This window comes from Vanessa cardui, chromosome 9 (genome assembly GCF_905220365.1).
Source record: "Vanessa cardui chromosome 9, ilVanCard2.1, whole genome shotgun sequence".
Lineage (NCBI taxonomy): Eukaryota > Metazoa > Arthropoda > Insecta > Lepidoptera > Nymphalidae > Vanessa > Vanessa cardui.
This window is the reverse complement of record NC_061131.1, coordinates 6,221,844-6,240,889: the sequence shown is the minus strand read 5'-3', so window position 1 is coordinate 6,240,889 and position 19,046 is coordinate 6,221,844. Positions and strand designations below refer to the sequence as shown.

The following is a 19,046-nucleotide window of genomic DNA, read 5'->3' as shown; positions in this document are numbered from 1 at the left end:
GTGTATTCGAAAAAAAGATATGTATAATTTAATAAATTTTAGAATATTAATATCTAAGTGGTTATTTTGAGGAAAATTGTTTTATGCCTGCGTGCTTTGGTGATTATTTCGTTAATATATTATTACATTTAATATTATTTATATAAAAGTAAATTTTTTGAAGTCTTAGTATCCAATATATTTGAGCGTAAAAAAATATAAATCTGTGCGTCAAAGGATGTAAGTGTTGTGAATCTATGTAGACGTAGTGGGTCATCGCCCTTTAGCGGTTTGGATTTCAGTAGGGTGCTGATTACGATTTCAAGGGGAAAACATATATCACTAAAGAAAGGTAATACTCTAATTTGCAAAACAAATACGCAAAATACAGCCAGAACTGTTGAGACTAGAAATTTTCAAATTCAAATTTGGAATGAGAGTTATATTATTCCAACTTTAAAAAAAAAAATCTCGTACGTTGGGCGTATTTATTATTCGATTAAAAAGATTGCTTCTCTAATAAATTGATTCAATTAAAAGGAAAGGTGTTTGTGTCAACACCTGCAAAGTTATTATTGAATACTAATTAAAGTAGTTTTACATTCCAGAAAATTCCTCAAACTTACTTTTTAACTCGGTAGCTTTTCCAATAGATCTTCTTCGCGGTGACAGTTCTCTGTCTCTGGCGAGGAGAAAACTTAGATTAAAACATGGTAGTAAGTTAATTTCATAAAGTTGTATCTTCTCTATGTTATACAATTTTTAAACGGATTAGAATAGAATAATAAATGTATTAAAATACCGTTACTGTACAGAAAATATTACATATAGTTCTTTTATATTAGAAGTTAGAATCAAATCAAATCAACAACAACAACAACAACAGCCTGTAAATTCCCACTGCTGGGATAAAGGCCTCCTCTCCCTTTGAGGAGAAGGTTTGGAACATATTCCACCACGCTGTTCCAATGCGGGTTGGTGGAATTGCGGGTTGGTGGAATAAATCAAATCAAAATATTATTATTCAAATGGCTTTTAAAAGCACTTTTTAATAATCTTTAAACAACTATATTAAGTGAAGCTATCACCGGTTCGGAATGCTGATTCTATCGAGAAGAACCGTTAAGAAAGTCAGTAGTTACTCTTTCTCAATATTAAAAAAAACAAAGGTATGTTAGTTAAAATAATTACAAATGTATGTAATATATTCTGTCTGGAAGTCAGCGAGAATTAAATCCAAGCTTTTGTAAATTTTGGAATTTTGTCAACTGCTAAAAACTAAAACGAAACAGAAAATAAAGTTTTTCCAAATTATTTCTATTGATAACATTATAGCTCGTCAATGAACTACGAAACTAAAAGAAAAAACGAAAATCATATCAACAAACAGAGGAGAAAGAGGAACGGAGCTGTTTGTTTTGCTTATTTAGGTTATACTAGCTTTTGCCCGCGACTTCGTTCGCGTGGACTTCAGGTTCGTCCCGTCTAGTCTAGTAATCGCTTAAAATCACTTCGTAAATAAGCCATTATTTCTCATACAAAGTAAAGGATAAAAAATGGTTATTGTGGATTATTCCTAAGAGATAAACATATACCATCACTGACTTTTTTGTAGACCTTTTTAAGTTGTACAATACTGTAGTACATTGTTTTGATCTATCTTGTAGGATTCAGTCAGCGTTTGCAATGTAAGCGCAAAAAATGTGTTTTTTTTACGACCTCACATTAGAAACCTCAAAAATTGTAGCCTATGTGTTATTCTGATGTATAAGCTATATTGTGGTAAAGTTTCATTCAAATCCATTCAGTAGTTTTTACGTGAAAGAGTAACAAACATCCATACATCCATACATACAAACTTTCGCCTTTATAATAGTAGTAGGATTATTTAAGTACATTTGAGTAAGAGTCGAGATGGCCCAGTGGTTAGAACGCGTGCATCTTAACCGATGATTGCGGGTTCAAACCCAGGCAAGCATCGCTGTTTCATGTGCTTAATTTGTCTTTATAATTCATCTCGTGCTCAGCGGTGAAGGAATACATAGTGAGGAAACCTGCATGTGACAAATTTCATAGAAATTCTAACACATGTGCATTCCACCAACCCGCATTAGAACAGCGTGGTGGAATATGTTTCAAAAACCTTCTCCTCAAAGGGAGTGGAGGCCTTTAGCCCAGCAGTGGGAATTTACAGGCTGTTGTTGTTGTTGTTGTATAAGCTGTACTATGTTATCTGGCGATAAATTTTAATAAAAATCCATACTTTCATACTTATATTATAAATGTGAAAGTAACTCTGTCTGTCTGTGTCACTTTCACGCCAAAACTACTGAACCGATTTAAATTATATTTGGTATACAAATAGTCTAGAGCCCGAGAAAGGACGTAGACTACTTTTTTAAATACAAAGAGGTATGACCTCTTTGTCTACCAATCATCAACGTCATATTTTAAGTTAATTTGTAAATATATTCATATTTTTATACGAGAGCAAAGTCGTGGGTAACAGCTAGTGATTTACATTTAGATAAATTAATAAATGATTGAATTAATTAATATTTGTTTGTAAAAGTGTTCGATTTTGTTTGTCATTATAAATAAGTGAAACGGATATCGAAGCATCTACAAAGCATAGATAATTCGTTCCCGACCACACCATTTGCCAATTTCCAGTCATACGAGACAGAGAGACATTCATTAAAGCTTTGGGTTCAATCATTTCCCATCTCCAAAACAGTTCGAGTTCAAATATCGCGTGAAACGAACGGGGATTAACTAGATTAAAACGAGCCTCCGATACAGTCGCTCGCAAAATGTCGAGTTCAAAGCTGGGAAATAAGAGTAACTCTCATTTAAAAATGTTGCTGTATTCCACGATACTTTATTGTCTACGTCACTTTGCATCCCTCTGTCTCGGCGTTCACTACTTTTGCACTTGACTGTACTGTTATGCAAATCTAGAGCGCAAATGTTTGCATTTGTATCTCTTGATTTTACGTAAACTTGTCGCTTTTAAAAGAGTTTACATTTTTATAATTTCAATATTATTTTGTGCCCATGTTAAACGTACAGCGTACATTAATTTGAATTAAATCATTTCGTAAGTTTCAATAACTCAATTGATTTCGTCACATTAATTGATGATTGAATTAATGGAATAATTAGTGCAAATACGCTAGAGGTCTGGGCGTCGATGCTCGCTTTTAACTAATATTTGTGCATACTGGTGCTTTTTGTGGTTTGAATATTTGCATATGTATGTTTACTAATGCTGTTGCATATATCTATAATGTCGTTATCTACATAAACTCAATTATGATCTATGAAGAAGAAACTTATTAACAAAATTATTTCTAAAACTAATACGAATATCAAAAAACCACGTATATACGTCGATAGGGAGTTTTTGTTATTAATATGCTTCAAAAGTGAAATTCGATCAGATGTCAGTTAACGTCATTTTTTATATACCACGACAGAATGCTGAACGCATTACTTTTGTTTTTAGTGTAAGCGAAACTACATATATACATTTAGTTAGTATACATATGTATGTACATTTAGGGAAATATATTCTAAGAGATATTTCTAATCTATAATATAATTCAACAAGATAATATAATTGAACAAGATTTCAAAAACGCTGAGTTCAAGAGTAACCGTGACTAGTAAAAGGTAGGTTGCATCAATCACTCACTCGTTCAATCCGAGTCTTAGAACGGGTCCAGCGGAGCGCAGCATCGCATGAGCATCAGCGTTGCTCATGTCCTTGGTCTGCTTGCCGTTGATCGAGGTGATGACATTACCCTCGCGGATCCCACTTAACGAAGCTTTCCTACCGGGATTTACCTGAAACATACAACAAATAAAATAAGTCTAATCATACTAGAACAGCATATTTAATGTTGAAATTAAATTTACAAATGACATGCAGAATGCAGCTCCAGTTCTTCACTAATATGAAGCTTCACTTGAGTTGCCGTAAAATGTTTTATTTCCCAGATTAAATTAAAACTACTTCCAGTTATGCATATTTTCAAACTTTAATTCTGATATACTTGAATCTTAAACTCTATTTTTTGCTTTTAAAATCCTAGCATATTTATCATGTCGGGTCTGATGACACTGACACTTTATGGTCAGTGGTCACCGCCTCTCATAGACAATGGCACTGTAAGAAATATTAACCATTTCTTACTTGGCCAATGCGCCACCAACCTTCGGAACTAAAATGTTATGTCCCTCGTGACTCTAGTTACACTGGCTCACTCATCCTTCAAAACGGAACACAACAATACTAAGCAAGGTAGATAATAACCTTAACGGAATTATTATTATTATTTTTATATTCTTTGATCGTTTTGACATACGCCACCTCGTGCCCATTTTTCATTTTTTTTTTTTTACTTTATGTGGAATTTGAACTAAAAATTCAATATAAAATCGTGTTATTCATTGTTTTGTATGTGATAGGTTGTCAGAATAACTAAATCAGCGTGAGTAAAAGAGTGAAAATCCTTTGTAAAATTTACTATTGCTTTTATATAGTATAGTCATTTAATGTTAGTGAAACAAGTCTCCTTACGTATTTCTAATCAATGATGTCAGGAAGGGAAGTCAGCGTTTAACTAATTACCCGCAAAACAAAGTTTACAAGTAAGGCCATAAATATTAAACATTATTCTACTGTTTGTACTCGCGTTAAGGTTTTTGACCTCTTTCTAACACCTCCGAGGTGTATAATAGGTGATAATTTTTACAGATTTTTAATAAGTTGCAAAACGAAATAATGCTGTAATCAGTTGTTCTTTATTCTTGTCGTATCAGTGACTGTCAGAAAATGTTTTTTTAACATTTATATTATAAAATGTGGAGGACATACAAATGAGCCCCTTAAGGGTAAGTGATAACCAAACTTACACGTATTAACTTACGTACGGGTAAGTTTTACAATAACTAATGTAAACGACAACTTTTCAAGTTAACGTTGAATAATACATTTCTTAGTGTAACGAATAATACCGTTTTTTTAACCATAGTTTTATATTCAAAGCTCTAGCGCAATTCTAATTTGGCGTCCTTTGGAGACTCAGTTCCGAAGTATATGCTGTGAGGATAGATAAACTACTAACGAATATTGACATCAATTGATTAGTGTGTCTATATTAATATAAAGCCATAACATTGTTTGTTTGAATAAAGTTGTCCCCTGAACTAATAATCCAATTCTAAAACCATTGACACTTATAGCATATACTTTTCATGGAAAGCCGAGTTACTTTAACAGTTTAATACTTTGGGATAAAGTTGAACATATACACTATATTGAATCAACAACGATCGATTATTTACAATCTCTGAACTCCAGCTGTCTTTAACAAAACCGGATTATCTATAGAGTTATAAAAAATGTTATATAGGCATACAAGAAATAACTGAAATTACTGTATTTTTTAATGTTGAAAAAAGAGTAACTACTGAATTTTTTGTCGGTTCTTCTCTGAAGAATCTACTTCTAAATGACGATTCAAAAGTTCTTGTGAAAGCTTACTTTAATATAGTGTATTTTGATTTTGGATATGCTAAAAATGATAGAAAAATATCAAACATAGAATAAATTCGAGAAGTAAAGAAAACCTTATAAAGTTTTCAGCTCCGCAAAGTCGATTTATCCTCCTTTGGACAAAATTTTCGCATCTAGAACAAAATTCCGCATATACTTTTCGCTCAACGCATTAATAACTTTAAGTCGCATTCTAAAAAACATAAATAAATATAGCTTAGTACGTGATTAAAGATTATTCAGATCATAAAAAAGTTGCATTTACTTAACTCATGTATTTTAATTGGTACAAGTTCTCAGTAGAGTTTATATTGCGAACCATTTGTTATTTTTTTTCGTTTTTCTTGTTTTTTTTTTCATTCAGTAAAGGAAGAGATAACCGTGCCTTCTTTACTAAGGTATCTTTGACATGTTTATTGTATATGTTTTATTTTTTCGTACGTATAATAAATTGTTACGTAAACAAAATTAATGCTTCTATATTTAATAAAGGATTTTGCTTCGTTTCAATTTATTCTGAAGTAAAATTAAATCGATATCGTATTTTTATTTGCTTTCCATAACAAAACGCACATATACCGTATACTAATACACAATAAAAAATGCGAGTTTTTAAATTTTCGCATATAAAGCTTCGACTAGATCTAAGTAAATATATGAGTTTTAACCGGATACTATGGGTTTCAATCCTTTCTGTTTTTGGGCATGATAACCAAACCTTGAATGGCAAGCGCAGTCGCGGGCCACAGGTAGTATATTTATAATTCATCTCATCTTGGCAAAACGGGAAAATATCATGAAGATAACTTACTACATATATATGAAACTCGTAGAACTGTTTGGTGGCATACAGCCCAAAACGTTTTCTTCAAGAATAGTCCTTTGTGGGCAAAGGTGAGGGTCGTATGCGAGCTATTATTACTTTTCCACTTGGGTGGGAGTGACAGCGTTTGTTAGTATTATGAAACACGTAACGTATTACACGTTTGAGCTGTGGCGAAATTTTGATTAGGAACATTTAATATAAACTTTATTATTTCGTCGGTAAAACTTAAAGTCCATCAGGTAACGGTAGGATAAAGCCAAAAGCAGCAGTATCAAAAAATAATATTCGTAAAAAGGCATGAAAAACAAATAACGCTATTATCGACTGCAATAACTTCTACCGATAATGCAATCCAATGTGAATGTTACCCATAAAAATAATATCATTATACGGATGCAAGCGGACTATAATTATGTAGAGCTCGCTTCCCTGCAGCGTTTCATATTTTACATGGAAACAAACAAAACGCTGACGTAGTAATTTAAACCACAACAAATAATGTTCGAAAATATTTTGTTGAACAAAAATGAAACTGACTTTAGACAAATTGACCTACAAGCGTGAACGCTAAATGAACGACAATTTTGTTCGATAATTATTTCTATTTAATCACTAAACTACATTCAATAACCTTTTGATCCAGAAATCCTTTTAATGTTTGTATTCCATCATCAATAAATTTATTGAACGTTAAACTCTATCAAATTAACACTGAGTGTACCGTATATGCATTAATGAGTAATGTATTAACGAATCGGATTTGATCAGATTATTTTTATCATACAATTCGTCATTTTTGAAATGGTAAATACTTAAATTCTGTGGAAAATCCTACCGTTTAATATGGCAAGAATGAGAAAAACTCATTAAGTCATACTGCGTATAATAGGGCACTTAAACTATTGCGGCACGTTGAAAATTCAGTAGTTACAAACCGCGCTAGGTTCACGCCGCCTTGCCGCCGGTGAACAAAACTTTAACATGTTTCCTTCCGGAGTGCACTCAGAGAATCCTTGCTCTTTCCACACCAGCCTTAATAATCACGCACACAGGGACACAGTCATTACAAAACACTTACAACACAACCGACGATTATATAATATGATACGTTACAGGATAAAGCACACAGTTGTTTGAAAATTTATTTACTTGTAATGATAATAAATAAGTAACGAAAATCAAGGGAAAGATTTTAGTTTGACTATCGTCCGGTCACCCCGAGAAAGTCAAAGTAGACACTAAGCTTAGGAGGCACGGGACGATAGAGCCAATTTCATCGAAACATTATATGGGCATTATTCGAATATGCATGCGCCGTGAGGACGTAGCTATTGTTGTATCGGGGATCGTCACTCGTTTCGAATATTAATCCTGTAGAAGGCAAACTCACGAGCTGATTCCATGGCTACGTGCAGAACCTCCGTGTATTTTTAATAGGCCAACGAACTCACATTGTATGTAAATAATTTGAGATATTATAAGTAACATTTGAATATAATTTTCATGAGAGCGTTAAGTTATTATCTCGACGTGTTGGGGTTAACGTGTTACTTGAATGTTCATTGCTGTGACAGTCCCGGTGAGTGCCACAAGCGCTGCCGCTGAGCTTTTTAACTCGCTATGGAATTACTCTTATCTTACAAACGCATTTTATATTTATATTAATAAAACATGAAGAGGAATGCAATCAAAATAAAACATTAATTAATCTTTGTAAACTAAGTATTTCAAAACTACTTATTTCTAGGTAGTGTATCAAGACCTAAAGAAAGAACTTCGAGTAAGTAGAACTCGAATTACATAAAGTAAAGCTTTTATCCTTAATATATTAAAATCTTGAGGAGTTGTGTATTTAAGAGCTTTCTAGAAACCAGTCTCTAACCATCTTAAGGAATGTAACGAATTAGTTAACCATGAATAACCAACGGAGTTTTTTTAATACAAAAAAGGAACATCTCTTCGCTGTGAAATAAATTAAAAAAATTATAAACATTAAAAATAAGTTTGAAAAGTTTAAACATGTTATAAAATAGATTTAAATAATACTAGCATACTGTTTATTGGGTCACATGGCTTTGATTGGATTCAGAGCGGTTTCTTTAATTTATAGTCATTATTTTTTTTATTCGTTGTTTTAGGTTTATTTGTAAACTAGCTGTTACCAGTCCGCTTCATAGCGATTCATCTCATACGTGGACGTATGATCGAGTTCAAATCCGTGTGCTTTGTTTAAAAAATCGAAGCGTTCAGACCGTGGGAAGTGACTTCGATTTATGCTATGTACAGATGAGAAGCAGTGTCTGCCGACGTTTTTGCAGTGGAGTATAATGATGTAATTACTATATCTTATCATTTTCTAATAAGCATTAGTTGACTTATATATTGCTACTCGTGTACGTCTACTGATCATAGCATTTTAGCTTTAATTATTCATTTTATATTATTAATACATGATAGTTTATTTAACACACAATATCAATAGATATGCGGCGTGAAAACAGTCGCAGGTTCAATCCCGATCCGTTGAGCTAAAGTCGTACCCACTTCTAACCCGAGTTGTACGCTTAACTGGAGAGAAAAACGGAAATATTAGTAATTCCTTTGAAACTAGGATTCTAAAGGTCCTTTAAATAAATAATATCAATATATCATTCATTTGTAGCCGAGGTGGCCTAGTGGCTAGAACGCGTACATTTCAACCGAGGATTGCGAGTTCAAACCCAGGCAAGTACCACTGATTTTTCATGATCTTAATAAGTGTTTATAATTCATCTTTTGTTGGTTGTGAAGCCTTAAAATCTGCTTGTAATTATTGTTATTATTTCCTAAATATATTGGAGTTCATTACCATTCTAACCATTAAAAAATAGAAATTTACTCATAATTATGCTTTTTATTTTAATCATTTACTCATAATGATAATTTTACTTTTTATCATTTAAGATAAACAATACAAATATGCAAAACAAACGGATATCATGTTTACGAAAGTTCATTCCGACAAAACCTCTTCGTACATAAAGTTTTGAAGTTTTATCGTTGAAATTCTAAGGAAGTATGTAGTCTGGCAGTTAGTTTAATTAAAAGTATAAGTTTCACAATCTGTAATCAACCTCCCGGTTGCTGCCGCAATACGCAGAAATATTACACTTTACAATTTATAGACGCACTTATAATTATTATATTATTGTCTTTATCTATCAAATACGTAAGCGACTGTGGCGTAAGAAATATTAACCGTTCTTTACATTGCTAATGTTCTTTGTATATATATTAAAACTGGCCCACTCACCCTACTAACCGGAACACAACAATACTAAATATAGCTGATTGACAAAAGAATATCTGATCATTCAGTAGCTGCTTGCACAAAGCCCTACCACCAAGTCCAATATATTTTGCCCAATAAATCAGCTGTTTATAAGTCGATGTTGAAGTACCATTTCTTTTTTAAATCTTAATAAATTTATTAGTATTACTGGGGGTTGAAACATTTCTATACAACTCCGACCAACTTTAAAAGAATGATGAATTAAAAAGAACCCCATAAGTTTCTAAGTAACAACCATTTAAAATTGAAATTTAATTTGCCTTTATTAAAATATTTATATTTAAGTATATAATTTATAAGTGGCTTACTATATCTATACAATTGGCACATTTTTTAAATCGAACGATATACTCGTTCATCGAACATTTTCTTGTAAAATGATGAAAAAATCCTTTCGAATTTAATAGAATATGTTGTCATATATCCAGACGAAAATAGTCCAGTCTAGAAAGAACTATATTTTCACTACGGGTTATATAATAAGAGTAGTGAGATTGTGGATTACCGCAGTTCTTTTGCCATTGGTCAGACGGAAGTACGATATTGGTATTTGACGCACGTACGCATGACTCTACGCGCACGTGTTTTGCTTACGCGATCTCGTCTATCGGCCTCCTTGAACACCATACCTAATTTACCCTATTTATAACTAGCAGTACTCTTATCGCCGTTATTAATATTCGGAAGCAAAAAGAAATGGAGTCACGTTATTTTCAGAATTATAATTATCAATTTCATAATTCTGAAACACTAAATGTTACTAATAATAAATCTATTTATGTATATTAATATTACAAATGTAAAAATAGCTCTGGCAGCCTGTTTGTCTGCCGCTCTTTCACGACCAAACCGCTGAACAGATATTGATGAAATTTGGTATGAAGCAAACATGAACTTCAAGATCAAGAAAGGACAACTTTTTTGCTTAACACATGACAACCAAACCCCTGAACCAAACGAAAAGAAAGCGAAGTCACGAGCGACTACTAGCTAAAAATAATTTTAAGAAACTTTATTACATACATAACTATTAAAATTCACTATCGGAATTGAAAACGTCAATAGTTAAATGTATATTTAAATATTCGTTAACGCATGAAAGCCTACCAATGTAGCGACCAGACATTACAGAATTTGCTATGTGATATACGCAGCCTTTTCCACTGCTAAAAGCGTATGGATTTCTACGCTTTGTGCCGTTTCCAATAACTAGGCCGTCGGCATAAAACCACTATCAGAGCCACACATCAGTATATATTGTATACACTACAGTTTTTAAATATATGTTTTATTTGCGTCTTGTATATATCCATAAAATTTACTTTCGTTTTAAACTTCCACATAGTTGAAATATCAAATTATACAATAAATATATTCGAAAAATAATACTCTGTAATAATAACGAAGAGTAAAATTTGTTAAATTATCGTTAAAATATATTTTGTAGCCATAGTATATTTTCTATTCCAGGAAATTAAATTTGAATCACTAACATTTATATAAGGCTGTAATATTAAGCAGTAGCAAAATGTTAGTTATTATTTACTATATTCGATTCGACCGCATAAACCAAACTCGCATTTTCTGTCTGTCTGTATCCGCTCTTTCTTGTACACCACTCAACGGATTTTGATACAATTTTCATAAAAAGATAGGCGATAGGAATGGTTTAAATACATGGCTTGTAAATATTTTGTATGAAATGACTGAATTTAGACATCATTTTACACAATAAAATGTTTTCGTATGTTTTGCTAACAATGGCTAAATCTTACGAGATACATCATAACAATCTACTAAAAATTTAAAGAATTAACTATTCTTATCTATTACAATTAATTCCATTTTCAGCAATTTAATCATCGCTTTTCTGATAAAAATATTAGTTATCTTGAGTATTTAATATAAATTAAAATATTCTTCTACACCTTACAATTCCAATGAATATTTTAGAAGACATTCCCAATTCTAAATTACGTGCCACCAAAAAAAAGGTCACCAAGGCAAGGAAACTGTCGGTCGTATCAAGTGGCTGAAACAATACAATTTTGGCCTTGGCAACTAAAATTACATAAATTTGTATCTATAAGCCAAGGTAGAGATTTGATTTATATGTAACAGGGAAGTTACCAGTCAAAACAAGTTTGTAATTCATATATCTCACACATGACCTATTTAGATACATTAATAGATAAATGTTATAAAATAAAATATAAGAACTAAATTAATTATTCTTACTGAGCGCACTTTCATTTTCTTTAATAATAGATTGCATTCGTGCGAACCTGGGACGGGTCGCTAGCCTTTTCATAAAAGTGAATGCATTGTTTCCGCACAATCTATACATTAATACATAAAAAGGACTATATTCAATCGCTGGTGTAAAATACTTACATCTATATTTATGCACGTACATTTTAAAATATATTTTTGTGTCTATATACGTTAGGTATGTATAATCAAATATTCATGAATACGTTTTCTGATTTGTATCTCTTGAAAATAAAAATAATGAATTAAAAAATATTTCTTATTGTGTCAAATATAAATCCAGCTTATATTTTAAATATTCCCGGAAGCAACCAATTTTTTTTTCATTTAAGATCTGAATACTTTAATATATGATGTCGATCAGATGTAATGTGTGATATTTAATATGCTTAGTTTACTGGTTTTTAAATAATTAGTTATAGCGTTGCTTATTTTGTAGATATAAAAATAAAAATCAACATCAATTTAGTAGTAAGTATTTTAGTTTTAAACCTCATAAAACCAAAACAAAGATGCAATGCTTTAGCAAATTTAATATTTATATTAAAATTAGTGTGTTAAAAAAATAAAGCGTGAAAATATTAAAAGTAGCGTGTTATCTGAATTTCATAAGGAATAAAACGCGGCAAGAGAATTCCACGAACAAAAAAATTTGTTAGGTAATAGCGTTCTGATTCTAGGAAAAGGGGGAAATGCTGAAAGCCTCCGATAAGACCTACGTATGGAACGAGGATGTGGAAATAACGCAGGCTTTTACGCCTTCCTTCAAGTGCTCTAGAAATAAAGACTTACTTGAGAATTCTGTCTCTCGGTAAAAGGTAAGATGCAAACTGAACAACGCCTTTGACCGCCCAAACTCTTTTAATTACTGGCAACGTTATTTAATGTCACCATTTAACAGTAACTTTTATTTAAATTAAAAAAAAAACACAAGAACTTTTCGTTCGGAATTTAAAGAAGGCTTGTTTTAATTTAATACTAATAATAATACTCCTTAGTTTAATTCGAATTATAAATATTAATTTTGCCTTTTAACATGAAATAGTTGAGGAAACTGTTTAATATTAATCTGTAGCAAACACATGTATATTAATGTTAAATCAATTAGTTGTAACAAAACACAAGTACGAAAATGTTTTACTGAAATATTTAGTAAATAAAGATGAGCGAACACTCGTTACTAAGATTGATTGTTGTTTGTTAAGGAAACAATTCGGCAAACTTTACTCACATCCAATGTTCGTTCGAGCGTATCGCTGAAGCACTGTTGAAATAAAATGAAGATATTATTGTGGGGATATACGAGTATGTAACTTAGTGGCTTTATAAAAATTGTACTACATATCATCGCTAGATTTATTTGATATTCTTGCAACTTGCAAATCTCAATGCATATATTCTTATATGTTACTTTACTATGTATAGTAAGATATTTAGGTGATAAATTCTTTACCACAAGTTCGGTAAGCTTTATAGTTTTGTTCTCATATTATATATACTGCATTGATTGGAAAGTCTCCAAAATACGTTAAATTATGTTGACATATTGTAAACCAAAAATAACACTAACTTTTTTGTGTCGAACCGTAAATGTTTTACAGAAAACCACATTGTTACTTGCGCATTATTTGAAAGCTTGATTTTCATTCATAAAAGGTTACAAATTTATTTACTTTGTTAAAATATTCTGTTTAATATGAGTTCTAGAGAGTCCCGCGCAAAACCGAGATTAAATGTTAGTTGTCACTATAAAAATATTCACAACATTTTCCAGCGACGATTTTTACGCCAACAACTTGGAAATAAAAATTCAAGAAAGTTTTTACTTGTGAATTTAAAATTAAAGACTCGATAAAATAATTTTTATTGGTTGTATTTCGACTGACTTTATAAAAGAGAGATTTATTAAATTTATAACTTTCAATATACATTTTTATTGAATAAAATCTTCGCTAAACGAAATAAAATCAGATTTTTTAAATATAGAACCGCTTGTAGAGTAGAAGCAATTATTTAAGTAATATTGATGTTTCTAATCTAACAAACAATAAAAGTACGGTTGTATAAACGGATATGATGATGATGCAAAATTAACCAAATGTTTTATGATATAATTATTGCTAAACATACGTTAAGAAAAGTTTGGCTGCCATTGCGCCAGATAGCAATCATTTATGTCCTATTAAGTTTTTAAGGGCAGTAAAGTTTGAATGATGCACGGACGATAATAGAACGAAAATATTTACTACAAATCAAAAATAGAATGCAGATATTGCCTGATCCGCCATATGATACTCGTAAAATATATTATAAAACTAATATCATTTACGTCTGTTTATATTGTATCTTAAAAAATATATAAAACTGACCATTGTGTTAACAGCATAAAAATCAAGTCGGAATTATAACGTCCAGTAAAATAAACGGAACATTCTTGTTTTTATAGTTTATTGCTTATCAAACGAAACATTTTCTCATCGAATTGAGCACAGTAATTTTGTCTCTGTTATAATTATATTTAGCAAAAGAACACGTAAAAATAAATATGCTTTTGCTTAAATATGCAAGGAGTGTTATTGTGACGCGCCTAGCATTTTTAATATACGAGTAATGATCCATCCAGCAGGAAAAAAGAATAACATTTCAGCAATGATCATTCAGAATAAAAGATTTTTCGCAATATTCTCTCAAGATATTAAAGAAAGATTTTTAATAGCGCAATTTGGGAGTAAGCGTTTATTTAAAAGTACCTAATTTAGGACGCCCGAGTTGAATGTTTTTATCGAGTTTCCGAAAATTAATAACTAGGGTTCACGAGTAAAACTCTCGAAACATAAATATGAATATCGTAGCGATCCTTACCAAAAATAATGTCACGATATATTTTTTATACAAAGGAAAGTTTGAAAGATAATTATAAGTGACGTCAGGTTCACGTCCCTTGGTATAATGCGATGGTCCAAGTGGATTTGCAGATAAAATATTTTTAAAAATGACTAACAAATAACAATACATGCTTATTTACAGTATATTTTTCACTGCAAAATATGAGCCTGCACAAACTAAAATAAGATCTATTATTTAATAGGAATTAAAATTTAGTTAATAAATAAAATAAATAAATGAAGAGCTTAGATGGCCCAGTGGTTAGAACGCGTGCTCGCGTGATCTTAACCGATGATTGCGGGTTCAAACCCAGGCAAGCACCACTATATATATGTGCTTAATTTAAGTTTATATATTATATAATTCATCTCATGCTCGGCGGCGAAGGAAAACATTGTCTTGAAACCTGCAGGTGTCTTATTTCATCGAAATTCTGCCACATGTGCATTTCACCAACCCGCATTGGAACAGCGTGGTGAAATATGTTCCAAACCATCTCCTTAATGGAAGAAGAGGTCTTATATCAGCAATGGGAAATGTAAAGGCTGTTACTTTTTTGCTTTTTTTACTAAATAAAATACTCCTAATATAAAAGGATAATTTAGTAAAAAAACCTACTCATAATCTAAAAGTAGTTAAATCTAATAAAAAAAAATTAACCCTCATTTATTACCTACTTATGTTTGTTTACGAATATTCAAACATTATATTATTTCCATTTTACTTTTAGGGTTATTTGGCAAAAAAAGATTATTGAAATGATCAAAAGAAGCCCGTTTCATATTATTTTTAACCCCTAAATGATTTTTGAGTTTTGAGTCGGTTAGGAAAGGTTTACTGAAATGTAGTTTTGATACGAAAATATACACAATTGCCTGCACATTGACACTTCAACTTGCAAATTCAGTAAGCAATTTCAATACATTCACTCGTCACTACGGGATTCGCAGAGAAACGCTGAAAATCATTTCCCCTAAAGCTCTCCGAATCTTAGAGCTAACGTAGAATACTGACTTTTGATCGGCTGTTAGTTTAATCGATTGTTTAATTGCCACACAGGGATTGAGTGCGCATGCCCAGCGATTTAAATTATTATGACAAAAAATACACGGTCCGGTTTAGTAGCATCTGCACGATACGAAGTTGCCCAATCCGAATTTACTATCGGCCGATTGTTTAGTCAGCTCATTAAGTAAGGATTTAAGCTACGATTGATTACGGCTTTAATTATAATTATTGTTAAGGGAGTGATTAGTTAACCCTTTACCTTTTGAATGTCAAATCAATCTTAACAGAAAGAGACATTTTTTTAAATAACTTAAATAAGGCTAAGACAAATAATATTATATGAATCGTTATTATTTGTAAAGACTATTGATAATACAATAATAAAACAATTTAATGTGAGTTTCTGTTACAATAATTGTTAAATATTTGACTAAATAATATATTTCTTTTGTTGATGTCATATATTAAAATCGAAAATATATCGAGTCAACAAATATTTTCGTAATAAAGAGTAATACTGATTTTTTATATGTCGAAACAAAATAGCGACATCGGATAAAATACCAACAACATTCCTTTATTAAAATCGATTGAAATATGCATACGCGTTTGTTCGTGTGAAATATTACTTATATACTTACTCTCGATATTCGTAGCGGTTGATTTTGATCAGCGCCGCCGTGCATTCGGAAGCCCCACGGCGCGCCGCCAGTCAATTCTACTTCCCGAGCAGACATTTCCAGCTTCTCACTTCATTGCAACAAAACTTCGCATCTCGAAATCACACTTCAACTAAATTCCAACCGCTTTCTTCAAAGTGCCCTTTCATTATATAAATTTTTGAGGTAGTTGGTGGAAGACGATTTTTCTATTCACATTATTTTCTGGAGGTAGGTCGGTTTGATACAGTGTATATCTGAAACAAAGATTGCGTTTAGAATTAATATTTGTTTATTTTCACATATAGCGAAATAAATTCGATTTATCAGTGCAAGTACAGAAATAACAGCATCTAAAGGTTCCATTGTATAACTTCTCTCATCCAGAAGATAATGTATGAAACCAATACCAATTTAATTTATTAAAAAAAGTCTTTTCATTTGTCAAATATAATTTATTGCTTTGAAAAACTCCGTGAAAGAGTATTAGAGAGATAGACAGAAAGAGTTACATTAAAGCCAATTACACAATGAAAAAAATAATATATAATAGAAAGATAATAATATTTTATTTTTTTCATTGTGTAATGAGCTTTACATTTGTAATGTTACTATAGATTATTTCAATAAAGTAAATTATTAATATATATCGATAAGAATAGTAACAAAATGAAGTAAATGCAGACTTATTAAGTACATCAAGTTTGTGACTCCGCAAAGTCAATGCATATTTCCGCGTTCCGGCGTTCGATTCTATATTAAACTTTTCCAGACATTATGACTTACTTCAAAGTAATAGCTTATTTAAATTTCTGCTCATATTTAAACGCAATAGTTATCGACGTGTGTAAGCAGCTAATTACATTCGGTAACATTCACACGAAAATTGTTAAAACTAAATGAGATTAGCGAAATTAAATCTTTACAGTTCACTATTGCACTAAAAAAATTAAAAATGTCGTAATTAAATTCTGTTACGAATAAAGAGTAATCATTTATTTTAATGTCTCAATGTAAATCAACATTAACAATTTTCTTTACTGGGTGTTAACCCGTGCAAAAGTTTAAATTTTTACACATGCAAAAAACGGATATACCGGTTAATCAAAGCACATCACTTTTTTCTAGTCTACAACCAACAATCACACACATCACATCACTAGTGGGAATTCCTCTATCATCCAATAAAATATAATCCGACGAAGTTCGAATCTAAAAATCATAACTACAAAAATAGAGACAACAAATACTGTCAATACTGAAATACTGTTTGGGAACATTTAGAAGTTTTTAAACATATTAATTTCATTAACAGAAAAACTGCCTGTATAGATTACTTCTTTTTCTTTTTAAAGAGATAACTAGGATTATCTATATAATGCGCTCTTCAATGTTTTCTTAGGAAACATTAACAAATAAATAATGCAAATGTTTTAAAAATGTACATTTTTCAAAATTTATCGCCAGTCCAACAAATAAACAATTGTATTGACGATTAGCCAGCGATAATGTAGCCATTTTGTCTGATCAGTGGTTTTGGTGTATAAAACCTTAAAGGCTTATTAAGCCGAGATGATTCTTAAGATCTAATTAATTGAACACAGTTACGATATATCAACATTTATATTTTTAAATTTTAAACTATTTTTTATTGCTAATGCCATTTGTTTTGGTATCGAACTTAGAAAATTATTTTTATAGAATCGTTAATGTAATAGAAGATATTTCTCAGAAGATTACAAATGAACATTTGAAACGTAACACATGTTTGATTCTGGTATTCGGTCAAGAATAAAATATACCTAATACTCAGATTGATAGCTCGCTGACGCAAACTCTTACAAAACAACACATATTTTGTCGACATATCTGGTACTTTAGCACTTTGTTGTTCTCAATGTAATCATTTACAATATAGTATAAATATCGATATACATATCTAGAATATATAAGTATATCAACTGAAACCAGTTAAGGCAAACTTTTACATGCATATTCGACTATTTAAGAACGCTTTCATCTGAAAATAAGTTATAATTACAAGCAGATTTATTAGCTGCGCTCCGTGGCTCAATTTATATTTATTCAATGAGAAAATCATGACCTCATTATTTCAGTATGAAGAATTTTATAAAGCATTCCAATATATTTCAATGTCAAAAAAGTTTCTACATAAATTCAATACTAAATACCTTTTTAAAGATCAATGTTTGTTTATTTTACGGATCGTTTGAAATAAAACTAATTAAAAAGAATGTGCCTTGTGCCAGGTTAGGCAGTAGCTAAAATTCTCCTATCATATTATAGCGACAAACATCAATGCCCTAGTTCGAAGGATGAGTAAGCCAATGTAATTACTGGCACGAGAGACAATTTTCATCCCGTGGTTGGCAGCGCATTGACTGGGTAATGAATGGTGAATACTACCCATACTGCCAATATGACTAGAGGTAACCATTTATCACCAGGTGACCCATTAGTTCAGTCTACCCTTTGTTTATTGACATAAAACTCTTGACTAAT

At 31.2% G+C, this 19,046-nt stretch overlaps 1 protein-coding gene across 1 annotated transcript in view; it reads right to left on the bottom strand.

Moving 5' to 3' along the window:
- Window positions 1-16,601, bottom strand: part of LOC124532447 — a 31,676-nt gene extending 15,075 nt beyond the window's left edge. The window contains exons 1-3 of the mRNA XM_047107351.1: window positions 16,506-16,601; window positions 3,677-3,828; window positions 606-661 (exon numbers count right to left, since the gene is read on the bottom strand). Of these exons, the coding sequence (XP_046963307.1) occupies window positions 606-661; window positions 3,677-3,828; window positions 16,506-16,601 (304 nt within the window). The remainder of the gene's footprint in view (window positions 1-605; window positions 662-3,676; window positions 3,829-16,505) is intronic.
- Between the last annotated feature and the right edge of the window lie 2,445 nt (window positions 16,602-19,046).